Below are 19186 nucleotides of genomic sequence, written 5' to 3'. Positions count from 1 at the left end.
TACAAGGAGGTTATGTTTTTACCACTTCTTTTCACACCTAGCATCTCAGAACCTCTGAAAAAAACTAGCCTAAGGCATTGCATGCCTGAGGGTATTTTACATTTTTGCTTCAACTGGTGGAGATTGTATTTAACATTGCTTTGCCTCAGATTCCTTATATGAAACTTAGAGGTGTTTTCCCCTGCATCTTTCATACATACCTTGTGAGGAAGTTTCACACACTTGCATTGCTATTACAGAAATCAGCACCATAGATAAGCTGATGAGGCTTTTTTTTTTTTAAGTTCTTTGCAAGATTTGAATGGCATGCAGCAAATGAGGAATGCCCAATGCTGAAGCCAAAAGGCAATGCTGGTTGAAAAGCCACGGTTGTTACTGTTCTGCCTAAACTTTGAATGGGACTGTGGTCCCATGGTAAAATTACATATGCAATAATGAAATTAAAACAGCATGGTAAAAGTACCCATAAACACAAAGGGCAAAACTGTGTTGTTCAGTCAGCCTAAGTTCTGCTGGTTTTTAACTGTTCAGTTTTTTAGTTTAACCTTACTGATAGGCATGACAGACTTAGATTCAGTTATGATTTTGTCAGTATGGTTGATATGCAGTTTAATTCACACAAGTAGCAGAAAAGCATTATTTTGATCTTTGCCAAAGAGACAAATTATTTACAGTATTTTAGAACCAATGTTTGGTTACCTGCGTGGTAACTGAAAATTGTCATATGGACTGTAAAAATCACAGTTATGCATTTGCTCTGTTTTAAGTTATTTGTAAAGATGATTTTGAAACTCAGATCTATGAAATGTGAAAACAAAATATAAAGAAGTAAAGAATTTTACTTTTCCTAACCATACTCTGTAATAATTTATATTTTTATTATCAATTAGTGGAAAGTTAAGGCTTTGGTGTTTGGTCTTGTCCTTAGTTTCCAAAATGCCCAACAGCATAGACTTAATGTGCTTACGTAATCTAGCCATGTCATTGGTGTTGCCTTTTATTCTGGGAACTCTTTTGATGCGAAGATTTGTCTGCTAAAAGGTCATGGTTAAGATGTAATATAGCTGATACCACCACCAAAAAGGTAATTTTGGATTTCTCTTGAATACAGTCTTACTCCCTGTTCTGTCCTGCCGAGTGTTACATGAAAAAATTTACAGTTGGTTCCTTTTTAATTTTTCTTTGGGTTTAGAAAAAAATTGTGACCTTTTCTGACAATTTAGAACCTTTTAGCGCTTTCAATGTGATAATCTTCTTCATAGGGAGTTTCTTCTGATGCCCATTAAGGCCATCTAGTATAGCAACGTGAACCTTGCGTTTTGGGGTTAAACAGGAAACTTTTAACAGGATATTTAAGAATATTAGAACTTATAATTGTTTGAGTAATACAGCAACAGGGTTATTTTAGCCTGAGGAGAAGCTCAAAGATTTGTCTTGTAGTTCTTTGGCAGGCAAAAGGAGCAATGAAGGAAGTAGTGGTCAAAGCACTAGTGGAAAACGCTGTTCTGTTACTTCTTTCTAGTAGATGTCCGACTATTGTTCTCTCTAAATAAAGATAGCCTGCTCAGGAGTGGGGTTGGTAACTCCACAGCCAGGAAGTTCTGTTGACTAAATAGCAGAGAGGAGTATAGGAGGGAATAAAAGGCGGCACTGTGCTAAGAGCTTCTTGGAAAAAAGAAGGAATAAATTGGCTTTTAATATGTGGAATATTGTGATTTCCTCCAACAATAGCCTATTTAATTACAAAAACATTTTATGCCAGCGTGCTGTATTTTAGTATACTGCATGCTATTATAAATAGATTTAGGTGATGCCGTTTCCTATTTGGGCTGTAGGTAAGGATGAATACGGTTAATATGATATTATCACTAATACTTCACATATAGTTAAACTCAAAAATCTTTTTAAGTCCAGCGGGATATTACTTACTCAACTCTCCTATTATTTTTCTAGGAAACAATGCCTCCACCATCACACACTGCATTTTCTGGCCATCATTTACCGTTTGTGGGTTTCACATACACAAGTAGCTGGTAAGTTAAGAGTTCTGAAATCATCTGTAGGATAGTTACAAAATATCTTAAGTTTCTGTCTCTAAAACCAAATGCAAACAGACAACAAAGAATGTGGTTTATTGAGAAAATTACTGGGCCATAATCTAAAATGCTCTCTGTCCAAAAGAGTGAGTTCTCTGCAGCTAAAATTTGCATGAATTAAAAAGTCAGCACCTGAGTTTTGTTGAGAAAGGTGGTTTTCAGATAATGTATGAAGTTAACTGCCTATGACAAAGGTAAGACCAGAGGCTGGACCCAGAGAGAACTTAGCTCATTAGACTTCAAGACCAATTTCTAGTCCTTGGACACTCTTTTAAGTCTGAATGGAAATTAAAAAAAAAAATTACTTTTATTAATATTTGTTGTCATGTTCATCTCTTGCATTAAATTAAACAGTAACAAGGAGGTCTGTGTATGCTCCTTGATCATTTATGAAAATAAATAAAGAATGTTTGCAACCATTGAAAAACCAGGCCTGTGTTTCTGTGAACACATGTGCTTAATGCTGGTTGTGCGATGTGTCCTGTGGACTTCAAAAGGATTATTTGCAGAAGCAGTAGTATGTGTACATGAGTATTGGCAGAATCAGGGCCAGAGCATTTCTGATAGGTACATGCCCTCTGTGTCATGTGATAATTTCACACTGTTTATTGTGATTGTTGCCTTTAAAGTATTTGGGAAACTTGATTAATTATTTAAAAATAAACTGTTACTGTAATGTTACTATATAAATTGTTGCTTTTTGCTATCTGGCTAATGTAGACTGTCCATAATGATAATTTTGTTGTTCATTCACTTCTATGTAACAAAAAATGCATTGAGGAGATCAGTTATACTAGGTAAAAAATAATTCCATTTTTAATGAGCACATACTAACAAAGCATTATTGACTGTATAGTAAATCACATAGTAATTAATAATATAAACAACTATTTATTGGTTGGTATATGTTTTTTAAAATTAGTTTAAACACAGCTTCTTGTACAATCCAATACTGTTTAATATTTTTCCCCCAGTGTGCTTTCAGACCGCAGCTGTCTAAGGCTGACAGCTGGACCACCCTCCATGGATCTTGATGCCAGCATTCAAAGAACTTTGGAAGATAGTTTAGCAACGGAAGCTTATGAGAGGAGAATAAGACGTCTAGAACAGGAAAAGCTTGAACTTAGTAGAAAACTGCAAGGTATAGTCCTTAAAAAAAAAATAAATAAATTGTTCTGTCACTTTTTTGACTTAGATTAACTTGCAGCTTTGTAAGATACAGTTTATACTGTGGAAAAAAATAAATGTACGGAGTCCTGGAATGCTTTCTAGCAGAAAAAAATTCATCATTTCCATTGACAAATTACATTTCTATTACTCTTTGTCTGAAATATCCCATGTATGCAACTTTGTATAACATATTGCGTGTGCACTGTGTCTTGGTTACTATGGCTAAAAATTTCATTCTTAAAACTCTAAGAACTTGGTTTGGCCAGCTGGCAGTTACTGAAAAACTGGCTTAGTAGCTGGAAATTGCCAGTTGTAGAATCCTCAGTGGGCAGGGTCTTTTGGCATGTCTTGATTTATCAGTAGTCTGTTTCTGACCTCCTCAGATGTCAAGCATGTAATTTGCCCCGTCTCTTCCATTTTTTCCTAGAGTCCACCCAGACAGTCCAGGCTCTGCAGTATTCAACAGTGGATGGCCCAATAACAGCAAGCAAAGATTTAGAAATCAAAAGTTTGAAAGAAGAAATAGAAAAGTTGAAGAAACAGGTAACAGGTATGTTATATATATTAATGTAAAAACTGTAACAGGAAACAATATTCTGACAAAACTTTTTTTTCTCCTACTGTACTGCTAGTTTTACTTTGCTTTCTAAAACAGTCTTCCAGTCTATCTTTACTTCTCATTTTACCCTTTGCTCTTCATTGGTAGCTCAACGTTTTCGACAAATTCACCTTAATATTCAGTGCTCAGTAATTCCAGTAGCAAGGAAGAAGGAAGATTTCAATTACTTCTGCTATTATTATTAATGGTAAAGTTCCACTAGTTTTAAATCGTGGTGTTGCTAATTTACATGGGTGTGAATCAGGCTCTGCCTGGGAATCTGTGACACCATGACTAGTTTCCACAGTGCCACCTTTCTACCTTTTCTTCCCCCGCCCCCACGCCTCCCCCCCTTCATTTTGCAACGTGTACTGCGAGAGCGGAGGGAACACTTGTGTGGCTCTTTTTGACAGTATCAAAAGTCACTGCAGACCTTGCAGAAGTCATAGTCACTGTGGCATATCTTAGCAGTCATTGCTTTGTACCTCTCTGCAGTCCAGTGGGCGGGTACATAGGTAGTAAACTGGAAGGAAGTTAAGGTAGGTGTTGGTTGTTGCTTACATGGATAAACACAAGAGATGAAGATTTTAGCCTAGTAGTTTTAGTAGTCTTAAAAATATTTGATGGAAGGATGATTATTATGCTTTACGCATCAATTTATATTTTTCATTAGCTCATTTTCTGTTGAATTTTTCTTGGATGGAGCAAATTCGTGAGCTGTGATCACAATTTTGCTTATATTTTCTTTGAAACCACAGAGGTTTATAGTGTGCTGTTGCTTAGTGCATAAAACTGAATGTGGAGCAAAAGCTAGTTCAAACTGGACATGTGCTTTTCTGAGTATTTTCTTGGAACAGTACTTTTAGAAAAGTGTAGATTATCTGGGAGGTGGGCTGTGTGGATGGAACTACAGTGATACTGAGTTTTCCAAGTGGCAGAGAGTGGTGAAAGGTGTCCTCCATGACAGAGGACACTGTGGGCTATAAGGCTGTAGTTCCATGAGCAGAACTGAAAAAAATCCACACCTCTGCCACCAGAATGGGCCCTGCTCACAGCTGTGTGGCCCCTCCTCTCTGTGCATGCCCTGAACTCTAGCTTGACTTTAATTCACTCGATTAAACAAGGAAAGAACTATCTAGGTATAGAGAATTTAATCAACTTACAATTTAATAAATCAGCACAAGAAGGGCAATAGGATCATATGAGAAAAGGGATGTGAGAGGGGGAAGAACAACCTCTCAGCTCTGCTGTCGATGAGCTATTGTTCCTTACAAAACTGAACATTTAATTCCTTTGCTTCTGAAAGTTCGTGAAGTCTTTATGACAACTGAACATTCGGCTATCAAGTGTCTCAGTACTAAGTAAAGTTTTAAAATTGAAATCTGTGCAGATAAAGAGCTGAATGTCTTTAATGTCATACTGCCTTTCTTTAGAACTCCCAAACCAGTCAAAAAGCAAAGATCTACTTAGCCCGATATCCTGTGTCTTTACAGAGGCTAGTGGAGACATTTAGCGAATGATTCAAAGAAATCAGATATATCCAAATCCATCTTTTTCCAGCCTTACTCTCCCAGATTCTGGCAATTCAGGTTTTAAGAACTTCCAGAGGAACAGCTTCTATTGTACCACCACGTTGAATATAGCTGTTAGTGAAACAATTTGCTGTCTGTTTAGCTAATATCTTTTTAGCCTACTTTAAAGGCTTGGTTTGTGTTTAGAAAAATTAGTAAGATTGATAGAAACTGTTAGGTATCAGGACTAGAGCTATAGAAATGGAGGAGAAATCTGGTTACTCTTGCCAATGCAAATAGGAAAACGTCTGCATTTTATGTGAGAGAAAAATCAGATACAAGTAGGTAGTTCTCTGTTGTATGCCCTTGTCTTACCTGTGGCTAGGGGAAAAAACCCAGCGAGAAAATTTGGAGGAACCCACAAAAAAAGATTTATTCAGGTTTGTATTTGTGAAAAGACTTCATTCAGTTCCTGAAAGTGTCAGAAATGCCAGTAGCAACACCCACAGAAAGAATCACTTGAACTTAGTTTCCAGACATTTTATATATTATGAGGCAGCAGCACACTATGTATGAGCTGCAGACTGCAGCACATAGATTATATGTTTTTAAAATTGTGCAGTCAGAAAAAAGTCTGTTATGGATACAGTTGGACAGTTGCTCTGGCATGTTGCAGCAGTTTCATTTTGTACCCTAAGCATTATTTTTGGATGTGGAGAGGGCTTGACTAGCTCAGGATCACACTGGTCTTGAGTGATGCTATGTTGGCACTATGTCAGGACAAAGGTTTTTGTGAAGTTTCTCTCCAGCCAAATGTCCCTCCACTTGCTGCTGTAATGATGAAAAAGACAACGCTATCAGAAACCTCTGTTCTGCAGCAGTCCTTAACTCTGAGTTTGGCTCTTCGCAACCACTGAAAAGTAACATCTACAAGAACAGCTTTTGAATGGGACTAGTCCCTTGTAGAAAAGCATCAGGATCAGCTTTAAGTTACATTTTTATTCTTGACTGTTGAGCTGCACCTTAGATTTAAGCTCATTACTGAAGGTATTACTCTCTTCCTTTTGGTAATGAAAAAAAAAAAGGTGTAGGAACATTCCCCAACACAACTGATAGCAGTTTTCAAATTAAAAATAAGTCAATGCCTGTCAAAGGTGGTTAATATTGAGAAGGTTTTCCCTTCATAATCTGCTTCATGCCACATATATATATGTATATTTATTCCTAGATACAATATGTGCTTTTGGTTTTTGGGTTGGAAGTGAATAATGTGATGAGGAACATGCAGTTGTCTAATCCATCCCCAGTCACCACATAACTTTCCCAGTATATACTTGAATCCCTTGTTTTGTCCAGACAATACAGCCATTAGTTAGAAGATAGTAATTTGTGCCTGGAGTTGTAACTACTACAAGCTGATTTGATAAAATTGGGAAGAGAGAACAATGTATTTTGATTGATTATATGGGTTTTTTTGGTGAGATAGATTTTAAAACTAAATTAATGACAGAATGCAGGCACAAACCAAACAATGGACATGCCTGAATGCTTCCAAATTTAGGGAGCTAGTTCCAGGTTTTCTGGGTGGCCTTTAAAACATCTAGATGTCCAGATCTGCATCTGATGAACTTTAAGAAAGTTCAGTTCAGGTGCAGAGCTGAACTTTATGCTTTGGGCTCATCTCTTGGGCAATTAATCTAATGTAATAACACCCTACAGTGAGTGCTTGCATATATTAGCTAAAATATTTGCAACAACTAGGGTGATGAATGGAAACTTTCTATTTACTACACGTCACAACTAGCTTTTGGTTATATTCTTTAACCTGTTTTACTGCCTCTTCTGGAGCTGTGTAAGTAAACACCTGCTTAAAAAGGTAATAAAAAATGAATACGAAATTGTGTCAGATTTGGGAGTCTCACCGGGGAGACCTTAGAAAAATACATTTTTCTTGTCCATCTAGTTTTCCAGGAAATGACAAGCTAGCATATGCTTTCAATTTTTGAGGTCAAAGTTATAATTTTTGTTCGCTAAGTTACATAGGAGAAAACTTTGAGGAATCTGTAATGTTGCCAAATATGTAAAGGGCAGCGATGGAAGAAGAAAACAGAGCTGTGGAACAAAGTAGTTCACGCACGGAAGAGAGATTTATCTTGGCTCAGCAGAGCCATATATAAGCTTTCTTTTTGCTGGTGACTTCAGAGTAGACTACATAAGAGAGGCAGTTAATTTCTGGCTTTGAGCTACATCTCTTCTTTAAATGCATTCTTTAAAATTTTTAAACAAAAGTCAATGAATTAAAACAATATTGAATATTTGTCCTGGTATAAGCTTATGGTATTCATTTGCTTATAAAATCCTTTTGTTCCAGAAATTGCAGCTCTTCAAAATGTATCTGTTTTTATATTTGATATCTCCAAGAGCCAGTCTCTTAGGGTTGCATTTATGAAAATGTAGTAAAAGGCTATCATTAAGAGTATAGATGGGTTCCTGTTCTGTGGGTAAATACATATGATCTGAAGACCTGCCACAGCTGAAATCAAAGGCAAAATTTCCAGTGATTTCACAGAACTTGGAATTAGCCTACCTTCATATATATCTTGCTCTGAATTCTTGTTTTTAAGTGAAGGACTGGTGGGGAAGGGGCAGGAAATAACCCACTAACTAGAAATTTTAAATTGTCATATTTTAGGGATTTCACCTTTTCATGTTGTAGCATTTGAGCATATTATATGATGTTATTTAGCTGTGGTGTAGAAATGTACTGTCGCTGTGTAACTGACAGTTGGTAAGAAACTGTAACAGTTTTCTTGCATTTATAGTAGTAATAAAGGGGATCACATAAACGCAAGTGGTTTTCACACTAGAAATAAGTAAAATCATCTGAAGTTAATTTTAAGTGTATCAACAGTAGAAATGCTTGCCAGCTCTTGAGTGACCTGTTATTTTTACTGTTTTTCTGGGGGAATTTGGGGGGAGGAGGGAGACTGTTTATAATTAGTGTCATAAAAGATGCATTATATATTACATCACAGTGCCTAAAAGTCAAATGTATAGGTTATGTTAAAGCATAGCTTACAGAATTATGTATAGCGCATGAATATTACTATGTGAAAAGCCAAATTGTTACCGTTTTCTATGTTGTTTTGCAGCAAGCTGTGACCTTTTATTCTGTTCCATTAAAAGCAGATAATGGCAGTTGAAGCAACCTACTCCCTATTCTAAACCAGATAAGATTTTGTGATTAAATGGAAACCAGAACAAATACTGGAGGGGCTTCAAGCAGCTACACTGTGCTATTCTAAAAGAATGATTTTTTTCCTTAACATATTTAGAAGTCTGCTGCTTTTTCTAGATTCTGGTCAGCTAGAACAGCAACTTGAGGAGGCCAGCACTGCAAGGCGGGAGTTGGATGATGCTTCCAGACAAATAAAAGCTTTTGAAAAGCAGGTCAGAACTCTGAAGCAAGAGAGGGAAGATCTTAATAAGGTAAAAGCATTTTGTCAGCAACTCTTCCAAACCCTGAAGACTGTTTTATTTTTGTTCACTTTGCTTGAAATAACTTTCAAGTGTAAAATTAATGAGCAGATAACAAATGTGTAGTGTGACCTACTTTGCTTTTTTTTTTTTTTTTTTTTTTTTTAAGAGAAGGATGTTATTTAAGGTGTTGTATGTACAACTGCTGGATGGTCCTAGGTGACTACTTCCAGATAGTGAACTACTCCATGATCCAAGTTGCCTGATGGCTGCAGAGTTTTTATAGCTTCAGATCAAGGTGGTAATGATAATGGTTAGAAGACAAAGCAGAGGACTATTCCAGACAACTAATATAACATGAAGTATGGCTGAAACTGTAGCAGGGGAAAAATGTTAAGAATATGGTATTAAGACTGTATCACAGAACTCTTCCCAGAAGAGAGATGTGAAAAATTGCCCAAATATGAAGATTGAAAAGTAATTTGAAATAACTACAGTTAAAGAATACTAGGTTTATTTCTTCTTCTCTGTCTCCCGATTCTTTGTTTTCTTATTTACAATGTACTGTCTTTGGTGGATCTTTTTTGTGATCATGGTTAGATCAGCCTGTAATCAGGTGTGAAATACATTAGCCTGTTTCTCATCATGATTATATTGGCCCAGTATTTTATGGTCCACACTCAGTGCTGATGTGCCAGCTGTATTTAACGCTGTTTCTTTTAACTCTTTAAGGCTCTTACAACCTTGAAAGCTGCCACTTTCTCCAAGAAAGACCATCTCTCTTCTAAAACAACTTGTAGTAATTAGGACCTCTTTTTATCAACCTTAGAAAATGCTTTTAAATTTGCATAGTTGTCAACAGTGCCAAATATTAATTCTTCCTGCCACTCTTCTTTTCATCTTCAGACGTGCTTTTCCTTGCTTCTTTGTTCTGCTCTGGTTTGGCTGAACATCATTAAAACATTTAAACAGTTGTGGGTCCCTCATTCATAATGTAATAGCACAGATCTAGGACACAGCAAGCTTTGTGAAGGTATTGTGCTGTAGGATTATCACAGCACTGGCAGCGTTATTTCATGTCGGTTCCTTTAAAATAATTATTATCATATAATGCTGTTAATCACTTCAGTGTTCTGTTGCCTGAAACTTTCTGTAATATTTGCTATTATGGTACAGTGTGTGGAAATCATACTCGCCATTGCAGGTCAGTTTTCAAAAGTTTCTACAGTAGAATTTTTCATAGAGCAGAGTTTTCCATTCAGTTAATGCAAAAACTTCTTTAATCATCTAGCAGTTGACATAAGTACTATTCTTTTTATTCATTTAAGTAGTTCTTCAAAAACTATGCTAATGACATATGTCAATGCGCTTGAAAGCCTTTGTGTTTAACCTGTCCTAATGGAATAAATTCCAACTTGGTTTACATTTATGCGGTTTTACTAACTTTAGTAGTGTAAACCCTGGCCTCTTTCCCTATTTATAGAGGCATGCAATCTGTATCATAGATATATTCATGAAAAGAAATGAATATGCAGTTTCTGTTCACTCTGGAGAACGTGTTAGATGCTCATCCAAACACAGAATTGGCCTTACAGCTTTCTAGGTTTATTACTTAATTCTTTTTTTAAACTGTAGGAACTGGCAGAGTCTAGTGACAGATTAAAATCCCAAGCCAAAGAGCTGAAAGATGCACACAGCCAGCGGAAATTGGCAATGCAGGAGTTCTCAGAGATGAACGAGCGGCTGACAGACTTGCACTCCCAAAAACAAAAGCTTGCCCGCCAGCTCCGAGATAAGGAGGAAGAAATGGAAGTGGTGATGCAAAAAGTAGAAAGTTTAAGGCAAGATTTACGCAGAACAGAGAGACTTAAAAAAGAAGTAAGTGGTGAGAAGACTGTTTAGAATCTATGAAATAGTAGTTACATGTAAGGTTTTCTGACAAAGTAATTTTTTTATGTTATTTGTAAATCTTTAACTCTTTGTTGTTTCAAACAGTACCGATTTTGTTTTCTAAGAATTTGAAGTGTTCAGTTTAGTGCTGAAGATTTATCTCTTCTATTGAAACACATTTTGGAAAGAAAAATAAGAATCCTACCTATTAAAAATGTATGTACTTTTGTAGCTGGAAGTCCAAGCTGAAGCCGCAGCTGCTGAGGCATCCAAAGACAGGAAATTGCGAGAGAGAAGTGAACAGTACTCTAAGCAGTTGGAAAGCGAAGTAGAAGGGCTAAAGGTTAGTCTGTTTTGATATTAACACCTTCAAACTTACTAGTCAAGTAGGACTTGGATCTGTTTAATTGCTTTCAGATGGAGGACGAAAAGGGTATTGTCAGTTTGTCACTTCAGTTGACGCTGAATGTTAATGCAAGCGTGCATCGCGTTATTGTCCAAAAAAATGAACATTTGCCTAATGCACTTTTCAGGCCAGTGTGCTTGCTGCACACCGAAGTATTTCTTAATACTCACTGTTTTCTTACCAAATTGCTTCTGTTATTACTTTATTTAACTTTACCTGTTAAAAGCGCTTTCTTTTTTTTTTGTAGTGTAGGGTGGTTGACTATTTGTGTGTGCAGGTTCAGAAGCCTGTGCAGGTTTCTGTATAGGTGTTCTGTGTACTATGTTGGTCCTGAGCGTGTCAGTCAACAGAAAGATGGTTTTCTCTGCTATAGATGTCAACTGATGTAACTGTAAAGGAAATTTTTAGTGTATTCTGCCTCTCAGCCAGAAGTTGAGACATTTTTGCACAAGAACAGTATTGAGCGTGAAGGCTTTGTTTATATTGATGAGATTGCTCACACGTATATGTGTTCTTAGGAGAAGAAATTTAAGTAAACCAAGAATGTTAACTGTTATTCTATGATTTAGCATTTTATACTGTGCTCTGAACAAATCAAGAGTTTCTCAGAAATTGAATGATAAGGATTTTCATTTCCACATGAAGATTGCTGTTCATTTACAGCAAAATCCTGTTTCCAATGTTTCATTCAGTAGGATAAATCTAAACTTTTTATACAAAATGCCAAATTAGGCCTATTCTGATCTTAATTTACATGAATAACATGGGGATTTTATTAGAATTATGTGGGACATTAAGTCACTGCATAGAAAATTTGGGACTTTTTTGTGAACATTCTTTTATTTTGCCGCATTTTGTTAAATGAAAATAAGGAAATCCAGTCAGTATGAAGCTTGGATTTATAAAGTTTCTACTGCAGTGAATTCAGATTGTTACCTGAAAATCAAGATGTATTTCTTCTGTTTTCATGAATCTTCACCATCAGCAAGAAGTTTGTTGACAGTTTTGAGAGGCGAGAAGAGATCTATTAAGAATAAATGATCTGCTGATTTATAACAACAGGGCAAGTTTATTGGAAGAGGAAAGGGAACTGGTAGCTTGTTTAATAATACTTCACAATACAGTAAGCATACTTTGGATCACATGCAGTTTTGATGGTGATTTATCCATTCAGAAAAAGCTCTGCATGGCTCTTAAGTTCAGGAGGCTTTCAGAGAGGAAAGGTCAATATTTAAAGAAAAAAGGAAAGTTTCTTCAAATGAGAATAGAAATGCCCATAAATGATGGCAGATTAAGTGTAAACAGGATGTTGAGGGCTAAATGAAGAGATTTTAGAGAACACTTGGCACTGGAAGCTGAGATTAATTGTGGAAAGTTCTTTAAACCAAAAGCAGAAGACCACCATAGGAAGCTCATGGAGCTGCTTGTTGGCAGGGCTGAGAAAATTAATCTCTGAGTTGATAAGGCTGTAGCAGAAACACTCGACGAGTTTTTTGGTGTGTCAGACTTTACTGCTGAAGCAGGGGAGACGGCCACACAGAGCATGTTCTCTGCAGCAGGTTGGTCAGATGAGCTGGGTCAGTTGGAGGATGATATGCAGGAAGCATTGGAGCTGGCCAGTGAGCCAGATTGATGTCACACACACCAGTGGCCTCACTGAGGGGGTTCTGAAGGAACTCGGGTGAGAAGTAAGAGAACTGCTGGCCAAGGCATGCACCTCTTATTACAGACGGCCCACTGTGCTGCTATAATGTTGGTCTGGAAGGTCCTAGGAACTGCAGAGGAGTGGGTGTGTAAGTAAAGAATAAGGTCAGTGAGCTCATGGATGAAGCGGAGCCTGCTGGGCAGGCAGCAGGTGTGCCTTTTGTCCAGCAAAGTCTGCGAAGTTGTCAGTAAGTCTGTGGACGAAGGAGAGCCAGTGGATGTCATGCGTTTGGATTTTCAAAAAAATCAGGCTCAGTATGAGTCAGCAGTGTGCCCTGGCAGCCAAGAGGGCAAACTGCATCCTGGGGTGCATTAAACAGCATCTATCTATCTGTGTGCCAGGAGATGCCTTATGTCTCAGTTGCACCATTTGTCCACTTGAAACTGGCATGTATGAAAACATCTATTTAGAATTTGTGCTTCCATGAGTTCCAAATATATTTTCTGTTTACTATATTACTCTAGTTCTGTGAGCCACTGCACAATACCATCCAGTTTTCTGTTCTACTGCACCATCTGTCTTATGGTCTTAATGGTATCTTCTCATTGTGGAAAAAAATGTGAAATACCACTAAAAATATTTTATGTACCCAATAGATGATGTTGCAAAGCCTAAGCATTTTATGGCCTCCATTGCCATATATGTATGTGTAGGCAGGTCAGCATGTTGGGCAGTAAAAAACAAGTTCAGTAGGTAACTGCCTGTGTATGAAATAAAATTCCTATGCTTACTATCTTTTTTTTTTCTTCTTTAAAAATCTTCCTTTCTCCAAACCATCTCCTCTTAGGATGGCATCTACTTTCTCCAATTCACCATTCTGCATCCTAAGGGCAGGATTTTACTCTTAGATGGAAACAGATGGTCGTTTTGATGAGTTAGAGAAACCAGCGCGGTAGCAGCACATATCTGGCTCGTACACTGAGGGGGGGTTGCAGTGTTCTGCTGACACTGACAGCGAGGCCCAGCTTTCTCGTAGCATTTGTCATGGTAGAAATTCAGCTCAGCTGAATGTTCTACAATGACATTTAACTTTTAAAGTCTGTTCATACATCACCCAAAGAAAACTATCCAAAGCCATCTTTAATTAAAGGAGACTGAGAGGATTTTAATATCTCATGGTAAGAATGAAGGTATAATTAACAAAATATCTTCAGTCCTCCTAAAGGTGTGACACAGTCACCATAAGTAGGTTTTCCAGTTACCTGTGCTTTCTCAAATCACAGTGTTTTTATTAAGTTTTTATTAGACTACCTTTAATTACATATTAAAAAAAAATAGAAAAAAATTCCAAACCAACTTGTAAGTATGTTTACATTAAAAAGTATGTCCATACTTGGATTTCAGTGCATGCCATGCCACTATCTCATTTTGAACCTGATCTTGCTCCTCCTCTATGTTATGGCAGGACATTGAGTTTAGTGAGTGCAGCATTTGGTGCAAATGTGTATGTGTCCTGAAGCAGTGTGTAAAGACTATTGAAATGCCAGAAGACCTCACTAAGAGAGCTATGCAGCTGCGAAAAGTGAAGTAATTACTCTTATTGTTTAAAGCTTGTTTTTCCCTATTAATCCACTATGATGTAAATGGTCAGTTTAAAATAGGTCAGGCTTCCCTCCTGACTGATGCAATCCATATAGTGTTTCTGTAGCTAGATTTCAGCCTTCAGTTAAGCCTCTGCTTGTGTTAGTATAGCTTTTCCATAAATTATTTGTGCTTTAAAATGTATTGACTGTATATCATTGTCCTTATTCTGCATTCCTGAAAGTCTCTTGAACTTGTTGCTGTCAGCTGTGTGAGTGGGAGGATAAAATTCTTCTGTGGTCGCTTTCTGACTGCATGTAAGGGGAGTCAGAATGTGGCCAGAGATGTTTAACGTGATGGTCAGATTTTCAATGGCTTGAAAACTATTACTGCATTTAAATCAAAAGATGATAGAGTACAATTCAGATTTATGCTCTTAACAAATTTTCAAAAAAATTGAGATAGATGTGTTTAACTTAAGTTTGTAATGGGATATTTTCTAAACATACTTATGAATATTATGTTGTTATTAAGCATCATTTTCAGCATTCTTGAGTGCTAACTTGGGGCTGTTTATTTTAGCAAAAACAGGTTGGTCGCTCACCTGGGGTAAGCAGTATAGAACACCAGCAAGAAATCACGAAATTAAAGGCAGATCTGGAAAAGAAAAGTGTTTTCTATGAAGAGGAACTATCTAAACGTGAAATAATGCATGCTAATGAAATAAAAAGCCTGAAGAAAGAACTGCGGGATGCAGAGAGCCAGCAGCTTGCCCTCAAGAAGGAGATCATGATTTTAAAAGACAAGTTAGAGAAAACCAGAAGAGAAAAGTGAGTATTGTATGAAATTTACCTTTAAGCTCAAGATACCTTTGAAGTCTCCTAGTATGTTTCCAAACGTGCTGTCACTTCCTTAATTGTAGTGCAGGCAGGTACATTTTGGCTGAACTAATGTCAGGGTTGAAACCAGTCACCTTTAAAAATAAAACAGAACAAAAAAATCCACATCCCTGTACTGAAACGGTTAATCTTGCACCAGAATTCTTGCACTGGCTGAGCATTTCAAGGTATGTAATGAATTGCAGATTTGCAGCTTGGGGTGGGTTGACCCCTGAAGCTTATGTTGCAGTTTAAAATATTTTTTTTTGGACGTTTTTTCTTCTGTTTGGTATTTTCATCTTTTGATGCAAAACTCTAGTGTGTTAGAGATCAACTAATGCCTGCATTTCTGCCAGCACAGGAACAGTCACTTAATGCAGACTAAGGCTAATCCATGCTGGGTTCCATCCAGTGTTAACATCAGTCATCAGACTACTGTAGGCATAAGCTGCTTTATCTCTTCTGACATGGTAATTTGTCAGAGACCTGCTTTTTTCTCTCCAACTTGGTGGAGCTTATAACTGGCCTTGAGAATGTCCCTTGAGGCATTCATCAATAGAACCAAATTTTTTCTGTTGGATAGTGTCATAATGGAAATAGTCGTAAATTGAACATGTTCATTTTCATTCATAAAAAATTCCAAACGCTTTATAGACACTAACATAGATGCATCTTTTTGCTGCTGTACCAAGGTGGCAGATTAGAAAAATCATGGAGAAGTTCCTGCTGAAAGCTTAGCCAAACTATAGCAAGTCCTTGAATACAAGTAGTAAATAAAATACAGACTCTTTCAAAAAAGCTTATGCAAGTAGAGTTGGAAACACTGGTTCTCTGGTAAATTGTTTCCAGCAGGGGTAGCAGATCATACAGCCTAGAATGCAGTGGATGAACTGTTTCTTCCTAGAATACAGCTATTTGTAAGCTGGACATATTAACACACTAGTTTGCTGCGGTGTTCTAGGTTGTGAGAGATAAAACTTCCATCAGCAATGTGTTTTCTTTGTACCACAACTCAAAGCGCTTGCTGACCTCTGAGTTACAAATGCACAAAAGGCTATGCTGTCTTGTAATATATAAAGGTGATAGTATGATAGTCCTTTAATGCCATGTCACTCCAGTAGTGTCTCAGAAGGAGGAATGTTCAATAAAGAATCATTAATACCTCTTTCTGCAGGCTAAACTGTTGCTAAAGATCATACCTCTAAACACTGACCAACCCAAAACCTCCTGGGAAATCTGTCAGAACCATTCTAATGTTGTACAGCTGCAAAATTTTGAACTAGATGCCCATCTAGTGAAACAACAAATGGCCTAGCAATGCTGATTTGCTTCATGCTAGCTAGTTCCTAAACCTTCCTTCAATTCAGTTTCTCTCTATAAATAAGAAAACTGGATGCAAATTTAAAATCTATGCTGACATAACCATGTGTTTCTGTATGTATTTCAAGTGTTTTAAACATTTTAAGGCATGAAGAGAAATGGCATCATATAACCAGTATCCAACATTTGGCTCGTAATGGGAAGGGTCTCAACATCGTATGAAGTCAGGTGTCCAAGCACGTGATCAGTGATTAATGAAGACCTGATCTTAAAAAGCTTTTGTTAAACAGATCTGCAGAATCTCATGCCAGTATTAGGACTCCACAGAAATGGAGAAGTCCACTGTTCAGGGTGTGCTACAGACTGACTTCTGTAGTAGCTCAGGGATTTAGAAGGGAAGCTTAAATATTAGGAATAGAAGAATTGCTGTTGCTGCTCAGTTCTCAATATTTGGTAGTTTTTCCTTAAGATCACATGGATTTATTTTTTTTATTATTATTTTTTAATTTCTGCTTACACATACTGTTTTTAGCTTTTGTAATTGGCCATGCAAAGCTTTTTGTGAGTCTTCTAGTACAGAGGTGTTCAATGTAAGCATTGAAAAGGAAGCACCTGGAGGCTTTGTGCTGAAATAAGTAGAATTATTTCAACAATAGGCTTGGGGGTGGGCCTGGGGTCGAAGTGTGCATATACAGTTTGGCAAAAAAATTTGAGTAATCTAAAAATAATCTTTAGTGTATATTAAAAAAAAATAAAAAGGGCTTTGGTAAGAGGACGCAGTTGCATTACGCGTAAGGGTTATAGTATAGAGTAGATTATGTAGGTTAGTCTAAGCAAGGGTCAGTAACAACTTGGTCAAAATCTGTGTACTTCTTTATGTGTCTTGCATGTTGTGGTGGTTTCCATTCATTTTTTCAAAACAGGTATTTTTTTTCTTTTGTTTCCTTCAAATCAAGCTTTCTTACTTCTGCTATTTCAACAGCGTAAGTCTTTAAGGGAGAGAAACTACCTTTCTGCACAAAATGATCACCCTTTGCCTAAGTCTCATAAACCTCATGCTATTAAAATCGGGAATGTAGGAACCCTGTATCAGGCCAGTGATCTGTGTAGCACGATATTCCATTTCTTAAAATTGTCATGAAATATTTTAGAAAAGGTGCAAGAAACTGTGTAAAATAAATTGTTTGTAGAAGTTTCATTTAAGCCTGTCATTTAATGATAGATTGATAAAGCAGAGCACTTCATAAAACAGCATTTGATTTTTTTTAAATTGTGTGATATAAAGAAGCCTGGGGGCTGGTGTTTGTTTCAGGTCTACTTTTCTTGGTTTCAAAGCAGTAAGATAAAATATTTCTCCACTTTGTACAGCTGCAATAAAGAGCTGGAGTGACAAAGTGATACCATAAAACTGTTTCACATTGCTTGCATGTGTTTTGCTACAGTTATTTTACTGATAAAAAGAAAGCTGGATCATGTATTATTTCTTAAAGTTCAAGAGCAGATACATAGCTAAATTTTAGATGAGAGAAAAAGCTTGATGGGAGAGAAGGATACCAGGCTTCAAAGCAAATGCATTATTTTGATCTTCCTGGCTGCCCACGGTATGCTTGTGGAGTCAGTTACAGTTCAGTTGTTTGCTGAATTGATATTTGGTTATGATAGATCATACCCGCATTCTCCTCTGTTTAAAATTTGTTCTTGTTTCTTTATTATAGTATAGCAATCTGACTTACTGGTAGTGACAGTCACCAGTTGAAATAAGAATGCGAGGTACAGAAAACTTACAAGTATGTTCGGCTCTTTTACCAATCCAAAGCTTCCTTAATCCACCACTATTTATGGCTGCTTTGAGCCTTAAAGCCTTAAAAGAACAAATTTTAGACAAATACAGAATGAAAACCTCTAAACAAAACCATAAAACCATAAAAGCTAAGTAGAAGAAATAAATTAATAAAAATTTAGGTGGGTCTGCTGTCTGAGAAATTAGCTTTGAATCTATGCCTTGCAAACAGAAGCAAGACCTGTTATTAATTCCCCTGACAGCCAGTGCTTTAATCTCTTCCTGCCTTTTCCCTAGACTGCTCATCATATGCATGGAATCTGTTGATATAGAAAAGGAGTGGTGGTGAATTTCAAACTTGGCATTTAAACAGTAACGATAGTATGTTACTTTACTAGTATGTAGTGTTATGTTTCAAAGGATGCCTAGCAACATAGAATTTCACTATGAGACTAACATGCTGGACTAGATTTCAAAGAGTGGTTGAAGCACTAAATGAATTTCAAATTAGGAATAGGAAATTCAAACCAGCATTACTCTTAACTGGGTTCACTGTAACTACTGGCACTTCTCATCTTTTAAGGGTGTTCTCTCAATTTGGCATAGTAGTAGTAGTTCTGCATCTTAGAAAAAGAGGCAAGGATGTAATTTCTCTGTTACACAATGTAAAAGTCTGATCAGTATCCAGAAAAAAAAAAAAAAAGTGTAATGTTTAAGACAAGGTATCCCCTGGATTTTATTTTTACAGAGTTAACCTTTTATACTGGGCACTTTTTCAAATCTTTTAAGGCTGAATGGTGGTGTTTGCTGAATGGATCTTTACTGTATCTGTGG

The 19186-nt window shown here is 36.9% G+C and overlaps 1 protein-coding gene across 7 annotated transcripts in view; it reads left to right on the top strand.

The window, feature by feature from the left end:
* Positions 1–19186, top strand: part of CDC42BPA (CDC42 binding protein kinase alpha) — a 188876-nt gene that overhangs the window by 111783 nt on the left and 57907 nt on the right. For all 7 annotated transcript variants that reach the window (XM_080408787.1, XM_080408785.1, XM_080408784.1 and 4 more), the window contains exons 10-16: positions 1954–2033; positions 3071–3237; positions 3694–3816; positions 8731–8864; positions 10488–10730; positions 10975–11085; positions 14957–15204. In XM_080408787.1, coding sequence (XP_080264913.1) covers positions 1954–2033; positions 3071–3237; positions 3694–3816; positions 8731–8864; positions 10488–10730; positions 10975–11085; positions 14957–15204 — 1106 coding nt within the window. The remainder of the gene's footprint in view (positions 1–1953; positions 2034–3070; positions 3238–3693; positions 3817–8730; positions 8865–10487; positions 10731–10974; positions 11086–14956; positions 15205–19186) is intronic.

This window comes from Falco punctatus (genome assembly GCF_963210335.1).
Source record: "Falco punctatus genome assembly, chromosome: 12".
Classification (NCBI taxonomy): domain Eukaryota; kingdom Metazoa; phylum Chordata; class Aves; order Falconiformes; family Falconidae; genus Falco; species Falco punctatus.
The sequence above is the reverse complement of the archived record's forward strand: the minus strand, read 5'-3'. Positions and strand labels throughout refer to the sequence as shown.